The following is a 27,740-nucleotide window of genomic DNA, read 5'->3' as shown; positions in this document are numbered from 1 at the left end:
CTCAAAGTGACAAGTGCAGGCACAGCAAGCCCCAGCTAAAACTTAATTTAATTTAAATAAAACTGAGTTTAGTGAGCCAAAGTGGCTGAGGCACAGTAGCAGGACTGGGTTTAGCAGAGCAAGAAATTGTTAAAGGTGTTTTTAAATGGATACTGCTGCCCTCTAGCAGCCAGCAAGAGATGGGCCACTTCAGCTGTGTTAGCAGTACACACACTCGCTTCATAGTTAGAAAAAAAAATAACACCAGACTCCATATGATTTCAAACCATGCTCCATTTTACAGGAGTAAACTTACTGGAAATACAGCATATGAAACAAGTATTGTTATATCAACCAAAAAAATACCACCTAAGTTGCATTAAAATCCTGAAAGCTCAAGGCAAGAAAGGTGTGAAACATAACCCGGACCATTTCAAGATTTGGTTCAAATCCTACATTTGAATCTGAAGAAGGAAATGAAGGATTTATTTTATATGCACATAAAAAAAATACATTTCTTATAATCTTCCTAGAAAGAGAATTATTTGAGTTATTTACAACAAGTAGTAAAAGACATTTTATAATGGAACACGCTTTTTAAACAGAAAACCACTGTCCTTGTAGTGAAATAGCTGAGATCAAGGCTTAAAGGGGAAATCAGGAAGAAAAAAAAAAACAAAACAAAGCATGTAATCTGAGAGCAGGAAATCCAGGTAATTTTGGAAAGTTTTGTGCACAGCAAATTTTAAATGAGCATATGGAAACAAAACATTTCTTGGAAACAAGCATCACCAATACACGCCAAGAGAAAATAAACCAGACAACTCAATGCAAGATGTGTCAAGAATGCATGCAGATTGAAGGCTCTATACTTGAAGGAGAAAAAAAAAATAGAGGATATTTCAGAAATGATAGCTTTTTAAAAAAAGATCCTCTCAGAAACTGGATTCAGCCACTGCAACCACTGCAGCACGAGCTGTTGTATGCAGAATCCAGAAAACATCAAATAGATGTACTGAAGCCATTCAAACCCTTAACGTTCGTAAATTAGTCATGATTAAGCCTTTCACACTTCTTTTTGAAAAGTTGCCTAATACATCTGAATAATTAATAAATCTGAAGAGCTAATGATCTAATTGCAGATACCCTGAAAACAGAGAGAATCTAAATTAATCAGTGTGTTTGCAGGGAGTGATTCAGCCTAATTGCTCTGAGCGTTTGCTTTCCAAACAATGGATTTATTCTGCACAAGCCAACAAACTCCCAAGTCTTGTGCAAAGCTATCCTCACCTCCAGCACTGCCACCACTGCAGAGCTGTGAAGGAGACAGCCCGGAGCTATGGCTGGTGCAGGTGTACTACAGGTGTGTCAGTGCTTAAAGAAGGAAGTGTGTGCTATCCTGTTCCCTTTTCTTTCTCACAGCCCCTTTAGGTACTGAGAGGCCGCTCTCAGGTCTCCCTGGAGCCTTCTCACTCCTCCAGGCTGCACAGCCCCAGCTCTCAGCCTGTCCTCACAGGGGAGGTGTTCGACCCTTTGGGTCATTTCTGTGGTCATCCTCTGGAGGCACTCCAACAGGTCCACATCACTCTTGTACTGAGGACTCCACATCTGGGTGCAGTACACCAGGTGAGGTTTCTCAGCATAGAGTAAGAGGCAGGATCACCTCACCCTCCTGGCCACGTTGGTTTGGATACAGCCCAGATACATTTGGCCTTCTGTGAGGGCACACTGCTGGCTCAACACGTATTCTGAGCAGGGATGATGGGATGCAGACCCCTTCTGCACTCCTGCAACCTGCACTGTTCCATTTTTGCTGTCCCCACACACACACTTCCCATGTTCTACTGTCTGGATCACAAAGGGAAAGAAACAAGAGCAAAACCAAAGTGCAGCAGCAAGAAAATATTAAGGAAACCTGAGAGGAAGAAATACAAAAGGACAAAGAGCTTTTAAAAAACTAGAAAATAAAAGACTGCACAGAAAAGAGAAGAAAAAAAGTCCATTGGAGCAATGCAACTGAGGAAAAAAAAAGAACCACAGATGCTTACCAGCTGACATCGCATCCAAGAAATGTATTTCTCATAACCACAGCATGTAACAAAGGTAAACATACACTCCAAGCCTGGAAATATGGGATTTAGAAACACAAGGGGTTTCTCACCCTGACATGCATTCAGAACTGTTTGTTTCTTTCTCACAGTAGGATAGTGGAGTTTGTCAACTGAAGGAAAGCAACACCTCCCTGCAGCTGTGGCACCATTTTGCTGCTCGGTGTCACAGCGTGGCTGCTCTGCAGAGATGGTTGTACAGACAGCAGCAGGCACAGGCAGAGCATCCCGTGGCCAGAAGGGACCGTGACATTTCAGAGTTTGTTAGACCCACTCACACAAACATCAGGCATCACCCTGCCAAAGGGAAGTGGAAGAACAAGCAGAAATAAGCTGCACCACCTCCTAGTTCAAAGCACATAGAGCTGGAAGTTGTGAGCTTCACAAAAGAGGGCTCAAGGAGGCCATAAAGCTACCAAAGGCCATAACAAAATAGCAATATTTAGAACTGGTGGCTTGGAGCGTTTAATATTTTATCAAAGCCAAATAAAATATACAGTAATTTTCACCTCTGCAGAACTACCAGTGTTTCTCGGATATGGGCATTTCAATAATAAAATGCATTCTGTTTTGTTACCAGTTAAAGCATTAAAACTGCATAGGTCACAAACTCCTTACCATTGCCATAATATTATTGGGCTGTTAGTAACAATAACACCATACAAAGTGGACAGAAAGCAAAATGTTGGTGTTGGGTTGGTACCCACACGTTTTCATGGTGCTTTGTTCATCAGTCACAAACATAAATATGGGAGGATCCATGCATATCTGCCATGAAGCACAGTGTACACACAGGGGATGTGATTGCACTTGCCAAGCACACCTTCCTGTCTGCTTAGGCAATCTCTAATGAGTGCTGTGTGTTGACTGTATCCCAAGAAGCATCATTTAGATGCAAATAAACCAGATTTCAAGTGTGCTGATGGTCAGTGAGCCCCTAGGAGAGGACACGGCAACACTGATCCAGAGAGGGATCTTTCTGGAGCATCTCTCAGTTCTACCAAATCAAGATCCTGCTCTATAGCACTCTGCTTCCTTGACTTGGGTACACAAACACACTGATGGCTGAAACACAACGAAAGAGGCAAAAGTTGGGAAAAAAAAAAAAGGCAGCAAGGAGTAGAAGTCAACAGATAATATTATGAAGGTAAATAAAGAGCAAGAAAAATCTGGGAGAGTGAAACAAAAGGAAACATGTTCCTAAAAGAGCAATATGCAACGAGTGAGAGCTCAGAAGAGTATCTGCAAGGTTTAGGAAAATTGAAGTCACTTACAGCCTGGGGTTATCAGCAGAACCATTGCTCAGCTGTACACAGCCAACTGTAATTACTTCACTCATTACAAGTGTGTAACAAGGCAACTCAGGGAAAGACCTGAATTTGCTGAGAAGAACCAGGGCAATCCAGCAACAGCTGTTTCCCATGGCAGAAAGATACTTCCTCTGCCTAACACCTTAGATTATTAATACATACATACACATATTAAAATGCACAACGCAACTGAAGCTCCCGCTTCCAACCCCCTCCCCCCCCCACTAATGCCCTGAGGATGGCACAGGCTGCAGACAAGGCAGCAAACAGGCAGCAGAGGGCAGCAGGGACACGCGGAGACACTTTTTGCTCTTGCAAGCCCCTGAGCCTCAGCAGCAGCTATTCGGGGAGCTGACAGGCAGTTAACGTTGAGGGGAAAAGCGCAGGTGTGAGAACGGGGTAAGGCACCACACAAATGCGGTTTGCTCTGAGCAAATACAGAGCTTTCCCAAAATGTACAACAACCGGTTGGACTGCTGCTCCATCTTTCTTGCCCCCTCCTCCCCCAAAGCAATTGCTGTTATCACAATTACTAAAAACAAAAATGTAGGACATTTTACAAGACTCATCTAAGCTGATAATACACTCTTCAGTCAGGCTCTGTGGTCTGTATGACAGCTTTTCATCCTTTCGTTCGCATCACTGACCGCTTACCACTAAGTGTGAATAAGCGCTGCTGAACTCCTACTCATGAAGCCTGACACCCCTGCTACCTACCCGAGCATTTTTGCAGTCATACACAGAGTGCTGAGCAGAAGATGTTTAAACCTCCAATACCCACACTAAAACACAGAACTAACTACATAGAATTTATCCGCTGCAGAGTTCCAGAGCTCCCTGCTGCACATTGAAAGTGGTTAAGAGGGTTTGAAACCCTCATGCAGCTGCGTCAGACAGCTTTGCTTGGTTAGCTCTGGGGGTTTCCTGTTCCAAAACATGAATGAGCACGACTTGGCCTCCAGCCCTGGCTCCACAGCCAGACTGGAGGATGCACTGGCTGCAGGCAGCATGTTCCTACAGTCAAATTATTGGAGTGGGATATTACATCCCAGCTCAGCGGCCGCATCCGGAGTCACAGCGAGGGAGAGGAGGGAAGTTGCATTCTCCCAGCCCACAAGTTTTCTGAGGTTTCCTCATGTTGACTTTGCTCATCTCTCCAACAACTTCCCACTTATAAAAGCACACTGCAAAACCACAGCAGCTGGAGCTCAGACCTAAATATCCCACCAAAGATCCTGACTAACTGGTAGGACAGCAGAGATCTTTAAGGATCTTTAAGGATAAGGATGTGCATCATACATCGCCAGTATGCTTTTCTGAAGAGGCCACCAGCATGACTATGCCTCAAGAGCAATCATTAAGTCACTATTTCCCCCTCATCCCAGCATCCACTCAAAGAAAATAAAAAAGCAGGAATTTTATTGAATCATTTACCACCTCATGGACCTCTAAATGAACAGGCATCTGCCACAGAAAGTGACGGACCCAAACAATTTTTTTGTTCCACTGTTGTAAAAGCTTTCTTAAAGCAAGCATTTGCACTCTTACGCAGGAAACCATAGCCAAGAGCAAACTGTGTTCTGTCTTCTATAGAAATCCTCTACTGGAATTGCTCATTTATAGTATCTTTTCTGTAGAAACAGCTGGATGTGTCCTGGCTTGCGCAGCTTGCTAGTAAAACTGATGAACTGCCATGCTGTCAGGAAGTATGTGCTTCTGTCTAAAGAGTGATGATCTTAATCTAAGTATCATTCACTCCTTCCAGAAGCTGGAAGCTAGGAGGAAAATGCAGCATATGCTTGGCCAAGAGTTACTGTTTGGTGAAGACGTGGAAAAAGTTAGCTGACATAATAGAAGATGGAAATCCCAAAAGCAAGCACCCATATGAAGGTTAATAAATCCATATAGACTCTTCCAGATACAAACCTTCAACAAGCCTGTGGCTAGTTCAAGCTTATTTCCTTTAAACCTGTATGAATAAGTCTTATTTTTTCATCCCAAGTTGTAGCTGAGATAAGACAAGGGATAGACTTGACTTACACCCTCTACTCTCAGTTTCCTTTTCACTAAAATCCTCAAAGATAATCCAAAAAGCACTCCTAGAGCATGCCACTTCATTTATCACATTTCAAACATATATGTGTGTGTATATATATATATATATTTTTTTAAGCTAAATTAGAGTTTCTCAAGATTAATGACTGCAGATGCTAAGTACAACAAGGGAGGGGTTTTGCAGCTGCACAATCAGGCAGGAGGAGCAGCAAACACAGGGCAGCTCCCTACCCTGTGTATATAAGGTAGACAAACCCAGGTGCTGAGTGCTCTGATCTGGACGCAAGTCAATGGCTTGTTACATCAGAGATAAGAAAAGAAGCTGACAGTGCAAAGTGCAGCCAAACTCAAGTCAGGGAAAGCTGAGTGGTGCAACTCCTAAAAGGAAGCAGCTGAAAGGTGGGGCTCACCGCAGCGATCTCTGATAACCAGGTTCCTGCCTTCCTTCAGGTGGATGGTCAGCAGGTAAGCAAAGGGGCTGGGCAGGTGGCTCAAACAATCACTTCCTTCCTCTGAACCCTAAAACAAAACAGAGAAATCAGTCCCCACTGCACATCTCACCAGGCAGACACGTGAGCAGAGCAGCAGGTGTTCTCAGACCTTCTTTCACTGGGGAAACCTTTACAGCGCACCGGTCAGAAAAGGGAATAAAGATGCTTATTTCCGAGACTTTGTTTCACTATGTAAATACTTAGGTATCCTTGTCAGATAAACTCACAAAGGCAAGAGTAACACAAGGGGGATTAGATCTGAAAATGGGTTATAACTGTAAACATCACAAATGCACAAACAGGATTTCCAAATTCCAGCAGCTTCGTGGTTTGTTTTTTTTTTTTTTCTAGTGGCTCCTATCTTGTGCAATCACAATCAAGTAATGAAATGTAAGGATGTAACATTTCATAAAGCTACTGAGCAGACAATATTTCTTTATACTGTTCTGGAAGATACAAAAGTAGCAGTGGGCAACGCGACTTGTTAGGTTTTGTCACAGCAAACTCTAACTCTTGTTCAGAGTCCATGCGGGTGTTACATCCCACAGCATTTCTGGTGAAAGCAGCCACTGGAAGGCCTTGGGGAGGTTAACAGAGGACAAAGGTAGAGAAATTCATTCAGAAACAGCAAACACATTTAACATGATGAGCACACGTCACAGCTGTCAATGCCATTTCACACTGCCGTAAAACAACTGCCATCTATTTCTTAAACCCTATATCCATGTTAAGGTACTTGAAGTCTTTGTTTTAGTCCAGTTCATTACTGGGCCACTGGTGGGGTATTTAAGCTGATGCTTTCATCAGTTGTCACTGCAACATAGGAACTATAGAACAGTTCATCATGCTATTTAAAGTATTCATGTCTTGCACTGCCACAACAATGCCCTCAAAATTCCACACTGGAAAAATCTACAGAAGATTTCACATGCTGGCTTTGTTCTGGGCTTTTTCATTTGCTTGCTATGTTATATATTTTTGGTGGGTTTTTTTTTGTTTGTTTGTTTGTTTGTTTTTTGGGTTTTTATTTATTTATTTATTCTTCATCTGTATGAAGAAAAGCAGCAAAGAACATGAACCTAAAATTATTTGCTTCCCCCAAACAGTCTGATCAGGTTAAAGGACTTACCAGCTGGTCATCAAATATTTGAGAAGATACTGAAGACTCTAAATCCATTCCTGCACATTCCTATTAAATAGACCCACACAAAGAATTAGACAACAGTAATGTAAGAATCAAAGTCGAGAAAACACACAGACATTTAAATTATTTGTTAGAACATATTTATCCTTCCGCTTACAGGCTACCAAATAGTTTAGTCTGGATTTTTTTTTTCACTTTTTACAGTGATTGTGCACTTAACGTGATCTTTAGTGTGATCTAAATATTAAGTGCCTGCTTCTAACAACTGGAATAAATTCTCCTCCATAGTACAGACACATGCTTCCAGCACTGAGGGTCCTTAACATAAACTCCTGATGCCTGAGGGTTACTGCATCTGGTGACTCACCAGTTGGAGATGCAATGTTGACCCATATTCCTGGACAGAATTTAATTTGTTGAATCCTCAAGTTTCCTCTGCAAGATGAAATAATAAAAATTCCAGAAGTGGTGGCACCAGTAGCAGTATCTTGGGGCTGGACAGTGGGTGGTACTCTCACATCACTACAATTTCTCTTTAACTGCCCGTAAGTTTGGGTCTAAGAGATGTTTTTGGTGGTTTTGTTGTTTGTTTTGCAAAAACCCCATCATGTGTTTTGATTTAGAACCCTCTAAACTTTTTGTTTATATTCCAGTTACTCAGCTATATGCACACTGTGTTTAACTCCACAGGGTGGAAAGCCCATGAAAATAATAATAATAATAATAAACAGTCAAAGGGGAAGGGGAAAAAAGTTGCTGGATGCGTACTTCCCCACATCCTATAGTAACTGGAAGGCTCAAACGATTGTTATTAGAGCACATTAGAGGAAGTCAAACATTTCCTCATAAAGACTGACTCACACAAGAGCTAGAAGCTATGGTAGCATCATGTCTAGACAGTCTGGACACACAAGGGGTTTGCTCCATGGTAAGGATAACACTGATGCTATTTTGACCACCAGAACAGTCTACCATCACAACTTACACTTATATGCATGAGCAACTCTTTGGTTGAATACATGGCAGTCACAGCCCATTCAAATACAGAGATTTATTCTAAGAACAACCACTTCACTCTACAGAAAGGCATACAACGTGAAATTTGAACCCCACACGAAAATGTTATTGCATGCAGTGTGGTAACATCCAAATCCCTCTGATGAGAGTAGCATTGTGTTGAGCACTATACAAAAAGAACCAGCTTCTGCATCACACGTAAAACTAAGATATATTGACATGCTAAAATAAATACAAGCTTCTATATAATTATTCTTCTCCTCTCCCCATATACATATATTACCTATCAGGAAGCACAATACTTCTGTACTGCAAGTAAAATTTTATTCGCATGACAGACAAAATTTAACATTATGATTACTGTGGGAACCATAACTTGGCCACCTTGCAGAAACACATTAGAAGTAGAAAAATTATTATCATAAAGAGCAGCAGAAGAGTTTCTTTGCACAACAGAGCTGAGTTACAGCTGCTAGGGGAACCCTAATTTTGAATATCCTGACTAGTATGCATAAAATCTCACTTCTATGCATTAAAACAAGTACTTCTATAGTAATCTTTGGCTTCACAGGAATCCCCTTCAGGCACCATCAGTGGCACCAATAATACTTTCATTTCACAGCTTGTTTTGCATTGCACAAACAGAATCAACAATAAATATTTTTTTCACTTTATCTTCATAAAATGTAAAGTGCTATAATTCTGGTTAGCTGGTTGCAATAAGATCACTGAATACAGATGAAAATATATAAAATAGTTGGAAATACATCCCTCAAATCTCGATTTTATTTAACCACAGTGAAAATTCTGAACTCAAGTATGAACAAATGAGACTACATTCACAAAGTGGGTCACAGTCCCAAATGTGCCCGTGCACAAAAGTAAAACAGTAGCAGACACATGAATACGTTACAAATAAACCAAATTCTCCTCCTGATTGGGCTCACAGTCTCTACCATCTCTTGCTTTATGTGGAAGAATGATTCAAAACACAAGTTCATCAAGTGCATCAGCAACCAGACAGGGCTTTGGTTTCCTAGTGATGCACAGCAAGTGTTAGAAGATGAAGAAATGGTGTTAGCACACAGCAGAAGTAGAAAGTGCCATTAAGTGTCATTATCTCATTTGCAAGCTGAGCAAATGAGGCAAGAGTTAAAGGCAACTTCAGTAACTCCTGCACCCTTCCAATTTGTCTAACTTGCTGCAACAGAGGATAAAGTAAATAGCAAATTAAAATGTAGCATGTGCAGGAGAACTTTTACTGAAGACGGAACAAGCCATGCACTGACAGCTCCCTTCTGAGCATTTAGACTGACAACCACAACCCCACACTAAGCTCACGTGTGAGGCTCAGGAAGTACTGCATGGTATTGGGTGACCAAAGGAAACCAGGAAATGAATAGGCGGCTGTGACAAAGCAATTCAGGGGGAAAAAAAGCTCAACCTACATCTTTGCTTTATTTAGTTTGTTTTGTTCCAGGGATCGGCCTCCCTTTTGATTTACACCTCGCTAATCAGCGAATGCTGCTCACAAAAGAATGGAGTGATTGTTGTGCTCTCTACAGCAACCTCAACTAGTAGGTATGCAACATGCTGTTTCATCCTGAGGCACACAGTACAGATTTTGTGCCCATTCAATCATGTAGAAGAACTAACTATGAGAAGATTGACTTCAGTATTCCTTATCTGTTTCTACTTTCACTTGCTTCATTCTGTCACTCATTATTGAGAAAAAAATCTTTCTGCATTCAAAAGTTGTTACTGGAGGCAGATTACAGGAAGGAAGGGAGGATATTCACACAGAGCAATGGTTTGGTATGAAATTAAGTATTTAAATGTTTATATGCACAAACACACACACATAATTTGGGAATGACTTAAATGCTACAGAGAATAAGATAGACTGCTTTGCATCTCAGGAAACTCATCTTGAAGTTAATCTATTCCATCATTATACACTTACCGTCTTCTGCCAAAGTACTTAGCTTGCCCAAAGTCAAGCAGGATTTGGGATTAATTTTGGTGCTGCTGCAGATACACTCATTGAATATTAGCTCAGAATCTGTTGGTCTACAACAGCAGGAAAGAATTGCTGATACCACTGCAGCAACCTTGAAACAAACCCCTAAAATGACACATGTCCATAGCCTCCAGTCAGCTGTACATGCTGACTGACCTGAATTGCTACTATTCTAGACAAGGTACAGCAAAGAATCATAGCATATCCCGAGTTATAAAGGACCCATCATGATCACTAAGTCCAACTCCTAGAAGTAAAGTGATATGCTATTTCAGTTGGTTTTAATGTAGACATCAGAAAGCCAGTAAGCCAACGAGTTCAGCAACTAAAAGTGATAGTCGCTGGCCAACCATGTTGCATCACAGCAGGCTAGGTGCTAACTCTGCTTCAGTAAGAATGCACAGGCCTTTGAGAAGCAGAACAAGCTCAAAAATCTACTCTTCCTAGTGATAGCAGGGAGAGATACATTTCCAAACCACAAACAAAACAGATTTTGCTTGTAATGTTTCAGACAACCATCACACACCTGCAGATTCCCCATTCCAGTTAGATTAGCCAGGATTTGTCACAAACATATCAGCCTGGGATCTTCCAGCACTGACCACAGAGGTGGTGAGAAAGGGATGGATTATTTTTTTGCTGTTCCAGATTGACAGAAAAATATCTGAATATCATGATTGGTTTACGCTTGTTTTTTTTTTTTTTCCCCTTACTCATTCCTGGCACAGGGAACCCTCCTCCATCCCTTTCTAATCCATTCAAATAAGCCCCATGATGACAGCTATTTCCAAGCCCCTTACCTCCATCACCTCGCTCGTCAGGTCAGTGCTCAGCCGGGCTCTGTGCAGCAGCTCCAGGAGGTCATCGCTGGATGGCCGCTTCCCCTCAGGCACAGGGCCTTCAGCCACACGCGCGTCCAAGCGGGTCACGGCTGCCTCCGGGCATGCAGTTGAAGGCTGCAGCCATGGCCAGCCCTCTTCCTCCGGTCTCATCGATGAGTTTCTTCTTTTCAGAGACACCACAGGCCTGGGGACTCTGCTGGGGTAGCCACTGGACAGCACATGTGTGCTCGAATATGTTTCTTCTTCAGTAAGAGTCTCCACCTCCAGCATGTCAGGCACCGATACGCTGAGGCGTCGGTCCAGGGAGCGGACCTTGCTCACCACCACCTTGCTCGACCTCTTCTTAGTCTTCCTCACACTTAAGTTTTGCAGGAACGGCCTCGTTCTCTGCTTCAGGGACCCCCAGACAGAGGGTTTCTCCAAGTCCATTGCTGCACAGGGAACCTCAGCGATGCCTGTGGTACGAAGCGGCATCAGCGATTCCTGGGGTGACTAAAAGGAATGTAGGAAGAAGGCAAGTCAGTCACGAAAACGAACAGCAGTTGAAGATTATGATTCATGTTGCATCATCCTAAAACTTTCAATCATTTTCCTAAACAGTAAAAAGCAAGCATGCCACAAAGTATTAGTAAGTGCTTCCCAATGAAATCTGGTAGCTAGGTTTAATTGTTTAGGGGGGAAACAGAACAAGTAATTAATCCTACACTAAAATGCAATGTCTGTCCTCTGTTTTATCATTGCTATGAGGAGATACTGTTTCATTTCTTTTGCCAAGTTTTGCCAACTGACAAAAAATTGGTGATCGATCCCATTTCAAAATGTTTCTGTACAAAACTTACTGATAGGAGTTAAATCAAAATACTTCTATCACTCCCCCCCCCCCCCCGCCCCCCCAAAAAAACCTGGCAAAGCTGGCACTGTAATTTCTGATGATGATTTTCCAGGCTAAGTATGTTTTCTTTGCTTTTTCTTAAGCCGTGAGGGTGCTTACATGATCTCTGTTTGGACAAGCACAACACAAAAAACAGTTCCACAAACTAAGGGCCTGAGGTAAAAGAGTCTGCTGATATGACATATAACATCAGGAAGTCCAAGTAAGACCTAAAAACATTTCTCTTCACTAACACAATCTCAGTGGAAGTCACCTCTACAGAGTGAATATTCTTCATAAAGTAGGCAGCTGAGAGACAACAAGCGCAGAAACAAACAGAAGGGATTCAAGATTCTGAAAGGATGCTGGTGGACTCCTGTCTCTTATCTATTCATGCAACAGTGAGGGGTGACAAAAAAAAGATTCAAACCAAAAACACTCACTGAATCTGCATTGTAACACAGTGGTCAAATGGATATCTCTGTGCACAGGAATATCCTCACGGACAGGGTCTGACGTGGCTGACAGCTGAACAACCATCGTTATTCTGAAAAGCAGATAGTCAAATCATCATCCAAGCTCATTAAGAAAAAAATAATGAAACCTCCAGATTTGCTCTTTTACAGTCTCTAATGAGACATGCAGCACAGCTTATTTCACATACCTGCATCAAAAGCAATGTATGCCCATTAACTCTGTGACTGCTGCTTCCAAAACCCACAGTACATTTAAATGCACAAAGTCAAACAAATGGCAGAGTTTACCAAAAATAACTTAATCCATTATTATCCTGATCGGTAAGGAAAAAATCAGAATGACCACACAATACAGCATGATAGAGAAATCACTGCCTGTTCTCTAAGATATCTACTCTTACATTTCATTCATTTGAAGGTTGCATCCTTAACTCATAAATAATGTTATGACTATCCTCACCATACTTGCAACATTTGGGCATCTACAAAAAAAATCTTTCCCTGTACTGTTATGCAACTATACAATCCCTCCTGCCTCCATCTATATTGCTTGCTACCACAACAGTTATATTCAGTACAAAAAATAATAAACTATTACAGCACTGCTTGCATTCAACTCATCAGGTTTTGACTGTACCAGACTGTGTGCTAGTACACGTACATCAGCTAAACACAGTATCTTCATCTCTAGGTCCCGTAATCAGGCCCAGTATCAAAGTGCACATGGACAAACTGGAATTATTTTTTCCTCACAGCATCTCTGAGAAGCAAAATCAATGCTGAAAACAGCACCCAGTGCCCCATGCAAGTTCACTGGAAACACGGCTCAGTTTGCTCACTCTGGCTGACAGCTTCCTCTTTCTTCCCTCTTTAGAGAAAAAAAAAATGATAATGCAGTTTACAGGCCTTCCTGGTAGCGTTATATCACATAAGAGGAATCATAAAGCCACACACATTTGCACAAAACATTATGAAATACCACTGTTGGGACTCGTTTAAACAACTCCTCTAATGCCAGCACTCCCCATGTTGTTTGTCTACATGCACAAAATCTGCCAAACTGAATTCAGTGTAAATAAAGGCAGGACCCAGGCTCACAACATTCACCTCCCAAGGCTCTTGCTGCTTCCTATTCCCTTCCTGTTATTCTCCACCCTTCTCAATATGACAACCTGCTGCTATCGTTTCCACTGTTTGCTTAGAGATTTTGTTTCCTAGCAGCGCACCAGTTCCTTTAAGTTCTATGCAGTTCTTCTAGTTTATTTTCATATAGAAATGTCCAATCAGCAAGGATGGTAACACAGGGACCATGCAGTATGTATGAGGTCCACTTGCACTCAACCCACCACGAGCAAATTCTTCTCCAAGGAAGGTATAGTCACAGTGAAAGTTAAAAGAAAAAGATAAAAAGAACCAGGAAAGTTTGGGGGTTTCTTTCTGGACAGCAGCAAAGAGACTCCAGCAGCTGCCATCAAACAGCACTGCAAGTATTTACTGTGTAAGGAGAGCACAGGGATGCCTGAAGTGAGGCCAGAGAAGCTGTTTAGCCCAGCCCAGGATTGCCAAGAGGTTTGGCCACATTCCACCCCTGAATCCACACACCCACACTCCTGCTGTAACCGTCACTTTCGTTTTATAAACGCTGTCATGACAAGCAAATTAATCCAAATGACTGTTGTAAAGCACAAATTAAAAGATTATTATGTAACAGCAAGTGTTCTGATTTTAGAAAAAAAGCACAAATACAGTCTGAAGTGCAAATGCGCTCTGACATCTGACAGATGCAGACTGGCACTTTTTTCACTTCCCCAGTTCATGCAGGAAAAAAAAAAAACAACCACTCAAAACCACCCCCATGGGCAGAAATTCATTCCCCAGAGAGAACAGTGCAAAGTGAGGGATGGGGACTACGATAAAAACCAACGTGGTACTGCAGCCAGAGGTACTGAGTGCATAAAGTGCACACACTGACTTGCACAACTGCTGCTCCTACTGAGCGCCTGATGGTACTGCTAATAAATCCAATCCATTCTCTATTCCTCCATCAGTTTTCCTCTACTTTTCTTTCCCATGCTGAGCACCATCAATAAAAGCATGCTTTATAGAGAAAAACTGCCCACTTCTTGTAAAAGCACATTCTCCATGTCAACATGTTGCTCACGTACTCCTTATCTGCCATAGGCCAGAAGCTTTTCCTTTTCCTTCCACTGTCTCAGAAGTTCAGTGCCAAGCTTATCTCCAAATATTCCCTAAGCACCCACGGAGAGGTGTACTTTGCCAAATTGTGGCTCTAAGTACAGCCTCTATTCCTTCCTTACATCAGCAGCACATTGTACCAAAAAGCTGCAAACAATGATCATTCAGGGAGAAACATTTCCTGTTATCAATGTTAACTTGGTTGTTTTTAATTGAATGGCTCCTTGCTCTTACGCAAGAAGAAATAAATAAAAAAAAATCTTTTTAGCCTATCTTCTTCAGCTTATTCTGTAGTGTGCTGCTAAATCTCAGAGGCTCAGAGCAATCTATATATTTTAATCTCTTCCTTCAGACAGACCACTCTGGATTGCACCTGTCATTTTTATTACATCTTGTTCTTTTGTTTCATCTCCTCCTCTTTTGGGGGCAGTGGAGACTAAAAAGAAACCCAACAGATTAATGACACAAAAATTGGTAGCAGCACATCATCTGACTGATGTAATGAGTATTTCTAGCTTTCTATCCTCACTTAAGTACCTTCTGATCACAGTCCTTTGGTTTACTTTTTCTGTTTTTAAATAACATGCTTTTCTCTCTCTCACTGCAGCACACAGCGCTTACTCCCCTAAGTAGTTACAATATTTAGAGATAAAGCATTTTTTAGATGTTCTAACAGGCAGCTCCAAAAGAGATTTCAAAAGTCGTTGAAAGTACAGAGAAATCATTCTGTAATTCAGCTTCACCAATATTCCCATCAGGAAGCCAGAAGTGGGACAAAAAACCCAACTGATTTACATACTGGAAATCACAGAATACGTTCCTGCTCCTCACCCTGGGTAATCATTCTGTGCACATTCAAAGTGCACAATGCTCACTGAAACAACCTTGAAACACTCCCTGCCAAAGCCTTTAAGATGCATCCTTCAAAGCTAGCAGATAGATCTGAATGCAGCCATGCATGCTACCACCACTACTACTACACAACTTCCACAAATCTGGGAGTCACTGCGTGCAATTTACTCCCCCAATTAAAAAGTTAAGTCAGTCTGTGTGCCATTAATCTTCATAACATATGGGTCAACCAGTGTGTTTTCAGCTGCAACTAAATGCTAGCCAACATTTAAACCCTCAGTAGCTGAAAACAGTGACCCATGTTAGAAGCTGTTATGAAAATGTTATTCAGTTGCATACATCTTAGCATAGGTTCACAATGGATGGTAACTAATGAAATTCCCTTGCAATCTGATCTCTGTCGACTCTGACATTGGATGATCACCCTAATTGCTGCCTGCCTGGCAGGCACTGCCATAAAATCTAACGTTACACAACTTACAAAGCTAATCACGCTTTTCCTGCAAATACCAGTAACCAGAAATGAAACCATCTCACCCTGGGAGAAAAAGACTAAAGGGAAAAGGTGAGGAAAACAGGTCTCTGCTGGCTAAACAACGACTGTATGTGCCAGACTGTTATTCTGGTGAAGTGTTTGAGTACCGGGAGCAGAAGCACTTCAAAAAAATAAAGTGTTGGTTTCTTTTTCTGCAGTGGCTTCATTCAGTAGCTTATCTGGAAATGCAGTACTTAACCGTAAGCATCGACTACCATAGAGATAAGAAAATATTTATCCATACATCTAAGCAAAGCCAGAGCTTTGTTCAGAGCTACCAGTATCTCCCGGAACATTCCAAACTCAGCACAAGTTACACCCATACTTAAAATATTTTAAATAAAACTGCACACTTCACCACAGACAAGGTATCTTTTGGATTATCAATGCCTTCAAGCATCAGGCTTCTTTTGCAGAAAAAAAACAACATAAGTCCAAAACAAAAATCTGACTTAAGTGGGCTTGAGGCCATTCATTTTGGTGTGATCACACAAGCTAGCAAGTGCCACTGAAATAGATATGTATGTGACAATACGTAACGAGGGAGACTGATCTTTTTCTTCCTGCTTGCATGCCCTGCAGTGCAGGGTAAATACCTGAGCTTAAATTTGCGACAGCACCAAAAGTCTAATCTCAGTCTGATTCTGCACAGGCTAATTACCCTGGGGAAATCAGTGTCAGAATTATTTTTAGTACTAACAAGCATCAAAGGGAGCACGCTGCTGAAGTGTAGCTAACATCTCCATTGCACAGGCAGCTTGCTGCAAAAGCAGGGTCATGTCCTGGCCGGCTCCCAAATCTTGCCACAGTGTTTGGATTCAGGTTTCCCTTTCAGGGCTTCAAATAAGGCAAGTCCATCCACACCAGTTCTCCTGTGCTACTGTTACAGATTCATTTGCAAAGCATATCGGGATGCAGAATTTTTAGAAATCTGACCTGATGACACCAAAAGAATCCTTCACAGAAGACAATTTGGTCGATTCAACGCTTGGATAGAAATAAGATAACCAAAGGAAACCAAACTTATTTTCTTGAAGTAAGGAAGAACTCTACAGCTTTTGCAGTAGGACACAATATTAAAGGAAAACACAAAGCTTATGAAGAATGTTTGTTCTGTACAGGCAATAAAGGCATCTTCAACAAAACCTTTTGTTTTTTTCTGTCCTACCTCGAACCTCCTCAGATCCCAGAGGATCTTCAGATTCTGGAGGTCTGGAACCCATGGTTGGCTTTTCATTACTCAGTTTCTTGAAACATGATGAGATCCATCTAACCAAAACTATGAAATGAGCACATCTCTTCCATTTCTCACATGAAAGGAACAAGGATGCTTCAACTCGTTTGCACAATCTGGAGAGCTTTCTTCTGACCACTTATGAGCAGATAGTAACTAGAATATGTAACAGAACCACCAGCTGCTGTAAGCATCCTAAGATAGCTTCTGATAGTGAAAGCTGATGAAAAAAAACCTGCACCTGACTGCAGCTTGTAAAAGTATTGCTTTCAGTTTGTTTCTGCATATTCTGAAACCAAAGAAAAATGATGAGTATGTATGGGAGGAAATGAATGAGGAAATGTTTGGCTGCGTTTTTCTAAAAATATTTCACAATTTCCTTCCACTCTTTCAACTTCCTTCAAAATATTGTCACTTGTAACTGTACCTGTGCATGCCAGAAGGCCTCTTTCAACCTAATTCCTAGGACTGCACCAAGGTGCTACAAATATGTACTTCATAGCATCATTCCCCAGCAAGCATCAGACCTCCCTGAGGACACCTGGACATGAAGTTCTGCCTCCTGCAGCCATCCATCACAGGAGGGGCTGTGCACATCAAATCCCACCCCAAGCAAAATCCTAGAACAGCAGATGCTGCCCTTCAAAGGCACTGTGCCATGTGCAGAGATCAGGCCAGCAAATGAGATGTTTCTTCAACACTGAATGGATTTCTCTAGCTTACCACAACATTGTCCCCAATCGCATCCCTGGAAACGTGGCACATGGAGCACATCCAAGAGCAAGAGAAAAGGGCAAGCTGATGAACAGTAAGGGAAAGGAGAGATGTGGGAAGTCAGCGGGAACTGGCAGAGCGACATTTAAAATAAATAGAAAAATGGAGGGTTTACCATGGCTCACATGAGGAGCAGTACAAGGGAGCAGCAGCACACTGCTCTCTCCTTCAAGCCGATCACCTCCTTCATAACAAGAGACATATTTTTGTCACAAGAGGTGCACAGAAATAGATCATCTCTTTTCATAACTCATGGGGAAAACAAACCTAGGAAGGAAACTGGAGACTCATTTCCAGAGGAGGCCAAGCAAGGCAGTGCCTTTTACAAGCATTGAAGTATATGTAATTTTTTTAAAGTTTGTGTTTATATGCAAATCACTTGTGCACATTCCCTAAATAACCACCATTACTGTCAAACCACTCATAAAAAGTCAGTGGCTAGAAAGAAAAGATCTATTCAAAGCTCCGCACAACTTAGTAATGGCAATTTATCACAGGGGAATAAACTGAACACCTCCTACCCAAAGAAAAGACCTGATGCAAGCTTGGATTGAGCCAGGTGACAGCCTGCACTAAGCCAGCTGTTACAGTTTGCCCTCTTACTCCCTCTTCCCAGCAGAAACACACTAGATGATGGCAGATGTTTTCCAACCACTGTGGCTTAGTGGACATGCTACATACAGGCCTGTAGAATTACACGTCCTTTCACATTTAGCACCTCTACAGTTTGGGAGTACCAGTAGACAACATAACAGCATTTTTACAGTTTAATTGACAATGTCCAGAGGCCAACAGAAATTAAGGAAGATGATGGTTTGCATGTCATAGTCTATCACTATTCGAGGCAATTGTTTTCAGGAATAGCCCTCTTTTTCTACAGGAACCACTAGCTTCTTTACAGCAAATCATTGCATATAAATATATTGCCTGCCACTAGGAAAGGTGAAAGAGACTGAAAAAGTAGCATGGAATGAAGCCTCCAGGAAGCTTTTGGTGAAAGGAAATGTTTGAGGCTTTCAGTGCCATCTCTCATGTTGTCATGCAACCCAGAACACAACATGTGACCGCATAACAGCACAGAGATGATGACAGTCACCACAACTTCAAGTGAAATGGAGAACTCAGAATCACAGGGAAGTTTAAATGAAGAATAAAACATATCTAGCATTCAACAAAGTTGTCATTACATCCTCCACACAGGAACTTATTCACAGCCACAGTAAATATGTTTCTCATCTCCCCATTATAAACCTCAAACAAGTGCTTATTTGGAGGGGGACAAAACAACTCTCTCACTGACGTACACTGTTCCTCCTAGTGACACGGCAGTAAGCTGTTCAGCATGCAAATGGCAGCATAAACCTAATGACTCCTTCAAACTTCCTTATTCTTAATAGTACAGACTAAGTGTGTGCCAGCATAGGTCTCCCTAAACCATAGTCATTTCTCACAGAAGCGAAATTTTGAGGTTTATCTTTCCATACACCATTTGAGCTTACAGCCTCCAGGAATGAGAAATATGCAACTCATCTCTGGGTTTTGTTACAGCCCAATTTTCCCACTGTGAAGATCAGATAAAGTTGGTAAACTGAACTCTCATTTACTAGCAATCAAATACTGACACAACTCTAGTCTACACACTGGATTTTCACTTTGCTAAAGCCAATAAATACTGACATTCTCAAGAAAATCTATAAAGGTATGTATTCCTATAACTATGAGAAGATTGAAAAAAGAGGTAAAAAATTGAAATACATGTGTCTACTGCAACTTAACACAGGAATGAAGTGAATCATTTTGGGTTTTAGCTACAGAAGATCAGCCTCAAAATGACAGTAAAGTCACATGGTGTTATTAACTCTGGTGCATCCCAGTAAGTGACTGAATCAGAAAAGCTACCCAAAACAGAATGACGTTGTGTCAGGTAACTTAAAAACCCAGAATTTTCCAAAATATGCTCTCCAGAGAGTCCTAGAGAAGACTGAATCTTTATAAGCATTGTCCACTCTTGCTGAACAATTACCTGGTTTGTTGGCCTGAGACACCTAAGCATCAGCATAAGAGTAATGTAAATACTTTTATACAAGAGACACTCCGTCCAGAGGCAGAGTTTGCTGCACTTTAATCCACTTCAGTGACATCAGACCGACTGAAGAACACAAATCCTATAGATTTGGAGAGCTCCTGATGTCCCCACGCTGTACCCAGGCGACAGGCCCACAAAGACACAAACTTCTGTCCAGACCAACTCATTTTTATGAAGAATTCCAAACACATTACACAGTCCTTAAGAAGACCATGGTCTTGATTCATCTGAGGTAAATTTGCCAGATGAGCTGGAGTAAATTTTGTTAAAATTTCAATTTCTTTCCTTCAGCATACCTGCAGCACCTTTCTCATGCTGCCCAGTTGCTCACAGCATTACCATGGGGCGTTTTTAATTCTCCTGTCATATACACAGGGCTTCAGGCAGGACATTTCAGAGCAGATCAAACCAACCAGTCCACTTTTCATCACCAATTCACACGTTCCCAAACTGAATTTTAAGTGCATAAATTAAGATCACCTAGCCTACAATTAAACAAAAGGCAGAGTCACTGAATCATTGGTGTTTACTTCTGGTGAATTCTAACCAAAAGTCACTTTAATTCAGCTAGCATCATTACACAACCCCCTCTTCTTCTTTGTAGATTGCAACCACTTACAGCCCATAAACAAAACTTTTGCAACTGTCAATAAAAACCTTTTAAAGATGTAGTAATTCCTTTAAAGGATTTAAGAGCTACCCAGATTCCATTTACCTGTGTCTAACAGATACAGGCAAGAGTTGGCAATTTGACAAGCATCCTGAAATGGCAACTGCCTGCAGTTAGCTAAATAGATTAGGAGGTTTTCTGGTTCAAACAAATTCTGCACCTAAGTAAATGAATGCATGATCTTCAGCTTTCATTTGATTAGTATCAAAGACTAGATAGATTTATTTTATTTTTTTTGCTAAACGTGACTATGATAGATCCAGTATTGTTTGGAGAACGTTAAAAAACAGAGTCCTTCTTGCATTAGGAGAAGCAAGCTCCAATCCAAATTCAAATGTCCTCACCAAGAATGTAATAAGCTTTGTATATCACATTATAGTTGGATAAAATTAAACATAACACAGCCACTTATACACACACACAAAATCAGACTCTGACCAAAAAAGTACCATCACCATTTACTGCTGTTTAAGTAGGGAATAGGGAGTTAGAATATAATCATAAACTCAGTTCTAAGAGAACCACTAGCATACATAATAGATCAAATATTTGCATTAAAAAGAAAACAAGGCAAAAGAAAACTCTACAGTTGTTTCCAAGTACAAGAAACCTAGAACAAAGCTTACTATTGCATTAACATTAATGATTTGTCATTTGCTTCTGCAGATGTTTCCCACTATTGAAGATGCCAGAAAACATCTCACTTGAAACCCAGAGAAGGAGCAATAAGGAACTGAGTTGTGCTGCTTCAATTTGTGTGGATAATTTTTGTTTGAATTTTTCAAAAAAAAAAAAAATCAGACTCGATAGAGCTTTGCACTAAGGAGAATTTGCAACACAATTTCAGTGCACCAAAACCCCTTCCTGCTTAAGCCAGGTTTAAAAAGAAAAACCACAGCCACGGTAATATGAGTCGAGAAATTCTGTCCCTGCCCTCGCCAGCAGCTCCAAATCATTACCACCTCCACATCAGTGACATAAGAGACAAATGTCTGCTTAAATAAGTCAGTAAGGCCATCTCATTTTCCTTCATCTTTGTTAAAAGATTATCAAAAACCTAGATCACATACCACATCCCAGCTAAAACCTGGTTCTTGGGCAGTTCTCATATATATATAAGAGCAAAAAAGGAATAACAGCACTTGCTAGAAAATCCCAGAGATCGTATCTTTTGGCATTATACAGAGCTGGAAGTCTTCTAGTTCCAAATTAGATTTTATCTCTGATTTTAAAGCAGAAATGCTATACAATTCCAAGAATTTCTGAAACAATGAAGGCTGTACCGATCTAAAGACCACTGAAGCAAAATTTACTTTGCAGAATACAAATGGAGTTCTTAGGAGCGGGTAACAGGAAGAATTGTCAATGGTACAAGTAGTTTCCAGAAAGGAAGGATATGAATAAAACACTTTTTTTCCCTGATCCAGAAGGTAAACAAAATAACAACGAAAAGATTACAAAACTTATGTCACTGTCTTACTGGTATTTTGGCAAATTGTTCTTGTGGGAAAGTGAAAACAAGCTAGCAAGGAGCATCTGTGTAAATACGTACGGAACAAGCACTCATGGTGGCAAGCAGAAAAGTCATCCTCTGCGTCAGTTTAACTCAACTCTCCCCATACAGTAACCAAGAAACCAAAAGAAAGCATTTAAAGTAACTACTTTGAGTTAAGGACTGTCAGAAAAAAGCATTACCACCATGCAATGCTGTAAGACCAAAGGCTGTCACACCATGCATCCCACCTACACAAGTGGGGTATTCTCTGGCGACAGGGAGACTGGAAACGTGCACATCCAAGCTGGAAACCTTCCAGCACAAATTCCACATGATGCCTTGAAGACTCCCAGCTCAAGGGTCTGTTCTTCTTAGACAGCAGCTGAGGTCAACGGAAAACAAAGGCACAATTTGTCACCTTCAGCCCTGGTGCAGGGCTTAAGAGAAGGTGGCATCAGCAAAAGCATAACATTCTTCTGATTTTCACAAAATAATCCAATTATTTCCTGTGATAGAACAGTAAAATTTTGCAGCTGCAGGGTAACCTTGAAAAGCATCAGATTAACTTGCAGAAGGTTATAAATAGCTAACTGATCAAAATTTAAGGTAACTGCATTAAGCACACTATTGCAGTTTTCCCCTAAGCTTGAAAATTGAAGTCGCATCCAACACTCACCTGCCTGGATATCTTTCGGGCAAAGTAATGGTGACCTGAGAATAACCTCTCCAAATTTTTATCCCATAGAGCATGTAAGCAGACTGCATTGCTCCAAATATCAATTCAGCCCAATAAGCTGCCTCTAACTCTGACCAAAAGCAGATGTTCAGAGAAAAGAATATAAGGTCAGCAAATTATATAGACTCCACCTGCAAAATAATCTCCGGGTTTCCGTAAATCTGTCATTCAGGGGCTGCTTCAGCTAGAAATCATATCTGTAGCTTCGTGAACAGTTCTAGAATAGCTTTCCTATATGAGTTTGTCTTAAAAGTTTAAAAAATTGTTTAGAATAAGCAACAGGAATGCTCTACAGTGATGAGTTCCATGGATAAGTTATGTGTGTGAGCCAGTAACTCCTTTTATTGAAAAGAAACTCAAGATTAAAATAAATAAATAAATGTTTCCTATTTAATCTCACTTCAGATTTTGAGTTATGTGAAATGATGAGCAGTTTTTAAGTGAAAAGGTCAGGTTAAATGGTTTTCAACTTGCCTCCAACTGTCTATGTGAGCTTTTGCCTTGTTTTAAGGACATCAAGTTTAATGAACAAAGCAAAACTTGTAATTCCTAAAATATTTTTTAAAAGGAGCTCGCTTTACATCAGCACAATGGCTACACGATAAGTTAGTGCAAATAAAAACACACACTTGCAGGTATTTGGTCGAGTGCAAACAGACAAGCTACCACGTAGGCAGCAATAGCACAGTTTGCTTTCAGAGGTGATATTCTCATCACTTTTGGGGCAAGACAGGAGCACAGTGCCTCTGTAGTGCCTTACTACTCGCACAGCACAGGAGATCCAGGGAAGATGAAGCACAGCTAACAAAATGAGGTGTTTTATTACCAACTTCCTTATAATTGCTGCCTAAGGTAGAGCAAAACCACCAACGCAGCAATCACCCCACTCTGTGGCAATGCTGGTAAACCTGTAGTTACACCCAATCTAATTCCTTTAAGTGAGAAACTGCAAGCATTTAATAAGGTGATCAGTCACTGGACCAAACACAGGAAACTTGGCCCAGTTTCTCTTAGCACGTGATTCACCTCATTCAGAGCACCTCATTCAGAGCTCTCGTTTAACATGGAATACCCCCCAAAAGAAAAGTGTAAATTGAGAGTCACAAACTTCCCCAACACAAATAACCCCTTTACTTCTATCATTTGATTTTCGTAGCATCAACAGGCAAGACAAGTGCAGCTGTTGCACTGATACTCAATTTGAAAGCAGTGTTGGAAGCACTCGTGCTTCTGACAACCTCATAATCCTGCAAAGAGCAATTTCATTTTGAGAAACAGTCCCCTAGGACCTGGGGAACATTTAACTGCTTAACATGGGTAGGAATAGACTAGGGAAAAGCAGTCCTGTCACTTAAAAGCAAGCTTCTTTTGCATGTATGCTGTCTAATAAATACAACTTGAAGTAAATTGGCAGTGTGGGAAGGATGTCAACGTAAATCCTCTAGATCTGAGGAAATCAGGAGCAATTTTCCACTCAAGGATGGAACCAGTACAGAGGAAATTAAGGCATATTTAGCATGCTTTGGCCTCCTCCACCAAGGTGAAGCCACCTTCGCCCCTCCAGAAAGAGCAAGCTAAGAGCCCCCTCATCTCCATATACTGCCCAGAAAGACCAAAATTCAAACGCCCCCACTAAAATTAGTTCAGAGTGTAGGGATGAGTGCCCAAAACTGACGCATTTCTCCAGCCATGACAGCACCTCAAGCTGCCACACACCTTGACAAATTTCACTACAGCTGGCAGAGGCCTCATCAACAAGAAACCCTCTTTAGAGTCGAGGAGAGGACCAAATCACTATGACTTTGACCAAACCAGCCAAACAGACATACAGTATTGCCTGGAAGATCTCTGTGGGGGTACCCATGGGACACAAGCTGTACTCAGGCCAACCCAGTTTGACACAGGCAGCCCCAAAACACAGAGGGCCTCAGCATTTCAAACTCAACCAGAACCCTCCTTAGAAGCAATTCTTGAATGAGCAGGTATTTTGAACAATTATCTGCTCAAGTAAGAGGAATTTCATCAACACATGCTGGAAAACTACTGCTTGAACTTATGCAAAAGTGGAGTAGATCCAGTCTTGCAGTTGATGTTCCTCGCAGCAAAGCAGATCCAATCTTGATAGTAATTACCTCAAATGAGGGGATAAGCAATACTTCCACCACCCTGCAACCACCCTGTGCACTGGGGTCAAGTTTCAGGATGTCCGTGCTATTCAGGTGCCTACCTCTACCAAGTGTAGTGGCAGGTGCTCCTCCTCACACCTTGGGTTTTAATAAACAACTTAAATACACACGTACATCAGGCTGAACCCAGCTGATCTATAGGTGTGCCTGTTCATTGCAGGAGAGTTGGACCAGATGGCCTTTAAGTGCTCCTTCCAACTCTTGATTCTATAATTCTACATATTCAAGCTATTTCATGGCTTCCTCATTGTTAACAGAGTTAAATATGCTTCTGTCATTGCTATCCCTATTAAAAATGAAGCATGGTTAAAAACAAAATCTAAAATAAAATGAAATTCTCCTTTCTACACTACATTCCTCAAATTCTTCCCACAGTGACTGCAAAGTGGAGCTGCACATTCTGAATTCATCTTCAGACTCCATCACCTGAAAGCTTTTTTGCCTCATGATAAGCTATTTTATGATGGTAGCAAACAGCAGCAAGAAATCAAACAAATAGGATTATTACTCAAATACTCCCATTCACCCTGACAGATAGAAGCACCCATTCAATACGATCATTGCAGAGAGTGGAGCAAAATTACTGCAGCATACCTGACAACTTCTACAGCTCAATCATCTAAAAATTAGCACACACACAATATATATATATATATATATACATATGTATATATCCAGGTGAGAATTCCCATTTTCTTAAAGTCACATTGCAGCAATTTAGCACCCAGCGACTGTCATAACATTAAGGGCACCGTGCGTTTCCCTGTCAGTTGCTGTATCTGTGCTGTGCAAACACCACTGAAAAATCGGATTATTTCTCATTACAGACAGGGTGTCTTTATCTAAGGAGTGATGGCTTGCTTCTTAAGTCTCTCTTGAAAATATTCTCAATGCAATTTTGCCATGTCGATGTATCGGTGTTACCTTTTTCATTATTATTTTAGGCTTGTTTGTTTGACCGACCAGCTTGATGAACTAAAGCCAACAACCAACTCCTTTCTAGTCAGCAAACGGGACGAAGCAGTTCAGGGATCGGGGCAAAGCCGAATGGATTTTTTCAGCAGAACTTTTTGACACAGATAACAAGCATTCACACGACTCTGACCGCTTTGCACTGCACCGGCAAAGCCACTCACTGCAAAGCAAAAGCAACGAGCGGAGTTCCAGCAGAGCCCCTCGCTACAAACTTACTCCCCTGGATACTTCAGGGTTATAAGGACAAAGTCCGCTAACAACTCGGCCAGCCACCAAACAGGCGAAATCCACAGTCCCACGCAACGCCCCGCTCCTTCCGGCAGCTTCGATTTTAAGAACAGCCCCTGAGTTTACCCCATCGCGACCGAAAGCGGATTTAACAACCAGAAACAGCTGCAGCCTCGCGACGCGGGGCGAGCCGGGTTACCTGCCAGCCGGGCACGGCCATCCCAGCCGGGCTCGCCCCGCAGAGGGCACGTGCTGCTGTTGTTGCTGCTGCTGCTGCTGCTTCCACCGCCGCCTCCTCCTCCCCGCACCGATCTGCTCCCACCCCCGGCCCGGGGCGGTGCCACCGCCGCCTCCCTGCGAGCTTCCCCCGCCTCCGCCGCTGCCCCGGGGGGGGCCCTTCCCAGAACCTCCCGCAGAGCCTCCTGCACTTATCGCAGCATCCCTCCCGCCCCCCTTAGCATCACTCCGTACTGTTTCCCCTCGCTTGCAAAGTATTCCCCTCAGAGCAGCCCTACCCCTAGGAGCATTGTTTTCCCTAGCCCTTATTTCTGTCCATCTCCCCATCTCCAAATCCACCCCCCCAGTAACCCACACTACGTCCCCCAGAGCATCCCTGCAACCCGGTGAGTTTTGTCCCAAAGCCCGTGGGCAGAGGGGAAGGTGGCGGGACAGCCCTTGGTAAGGGTGGAGCTGGAAAGGAAATTGCACACATGACTACGGGCAAGGGCAAAGAGAACCAACAGGAGCATTGCCACGTAACATGTTTTCTTGGCTGCATCTTCAGGTGCCTAGCACGAGAGCCAACTATCACAGCTGTGTGTTTGAGGCAAGGCAATCAAGGCAGGGCTGGGTGAGACAGCCTACTTAACTGGCATGCCTGCAGCTGAAGCAAGCCTGGATTTCCCCCATCAGTATAGCACAGCATGGAAAGGCAAATGGCTCTTTGGCAATGGGGTTTCTGGCAGCATTATGTGGGTCTCACTCTCCACCACACGCCTGTCTGAGAGATCTCACACAACACAAGTGTCACTGCTCTTTCCTGTGGTATTTCGCTTCTGTCGACCATAGTATTGCTATGCGAGGCACAGAACAGTAAGGAAAAATGAAAGCTTAGAATCTACTTCCCCATCTTCTGCTCACCAGGATTGCACGTTACCATAGAGTAATTTGAGTTGGAAGGGACCCTTAAAGGCCAGCTGGTGTGATACCTCTACAATGAATAGAGACACCTATAGCTGATGAGGTGCTCAGAGCCCCTCCAGCCTGACCTGGAGTGTCTGCTGGGATGGGGCACCCACCACCTCCCTCCATGGGCAACCTGGGTCAGTGCCTCACCATCCTTACTGTAAAACCATCTTCCTTATATCCAATCTAAATCTCCCCTCTTTTACTTTGAAGCTATTTCCTCTTGTCCTGTTGCAACAGACCCTGCCAAAGAGTCTATCCCCCTTTCTCACAGC

General features: G+C 42.0%; 1 protein-coding gene across 2 annotated transcripts in view; it reads right to left on the bottom strand.

The window, feature by feature from the left end:
- MCTP2 (multiple C2 and transmembrane domain containing 2) overlaps positions 1–26,497 on the bottom strand; it is a 114,199-nt gene extending 87,702 nt beyond the window's left edge. The window contains exons 1-3 of one of the 2 annotated variants that reach the window (XM_065734023.1): positions 10,925–11,441; positions 7,073–7,132; positions 5,863–5,971 (exon numbers count right to left, since the gene is read on the bottom strand). In XM_065734023.1, coding sequence (XP_065590095.1) covers positions 5,863–5,971; positions 7,073–7,132; positions 10,925–11,440 — 685 coding nt within the window. In that variant the 5' untranslated portion in view covers position 11,441. Of the gene's footprint in view, positions 1–5,862; positions 5,972–7,072; positions 7,133–10,924; positions 11,442–26,479 lie in introns of those variants that run through there. The other variant, XM_065734020.1, reaches the window with a different exon arrangement.
- Between the last annotated feature and the right edge of the window lie 1,243 nt (positions 26,498–27,740).

Source organism: Cyrtonyx montezumae, unplaced genomic scaffold (assembly GCF_038088225.1).
Source record: "Cyrtonyx montezumae isolate F1298 unplaced genomic scaffold, pur_monq_1.0 scaffold_17, whole genome shotgun sequence".
Classification (NCBI taxonomy): domain Eukaryota; kingdom Metazoa; phylum Chordata; class Aves; order Galliformes; family Odontophoridae; genus Cyrtonyx; species Cyrtonyx montezumae.
This window is presented reverse-complemented; position numbering and strand designations above follow the sequence as displayed.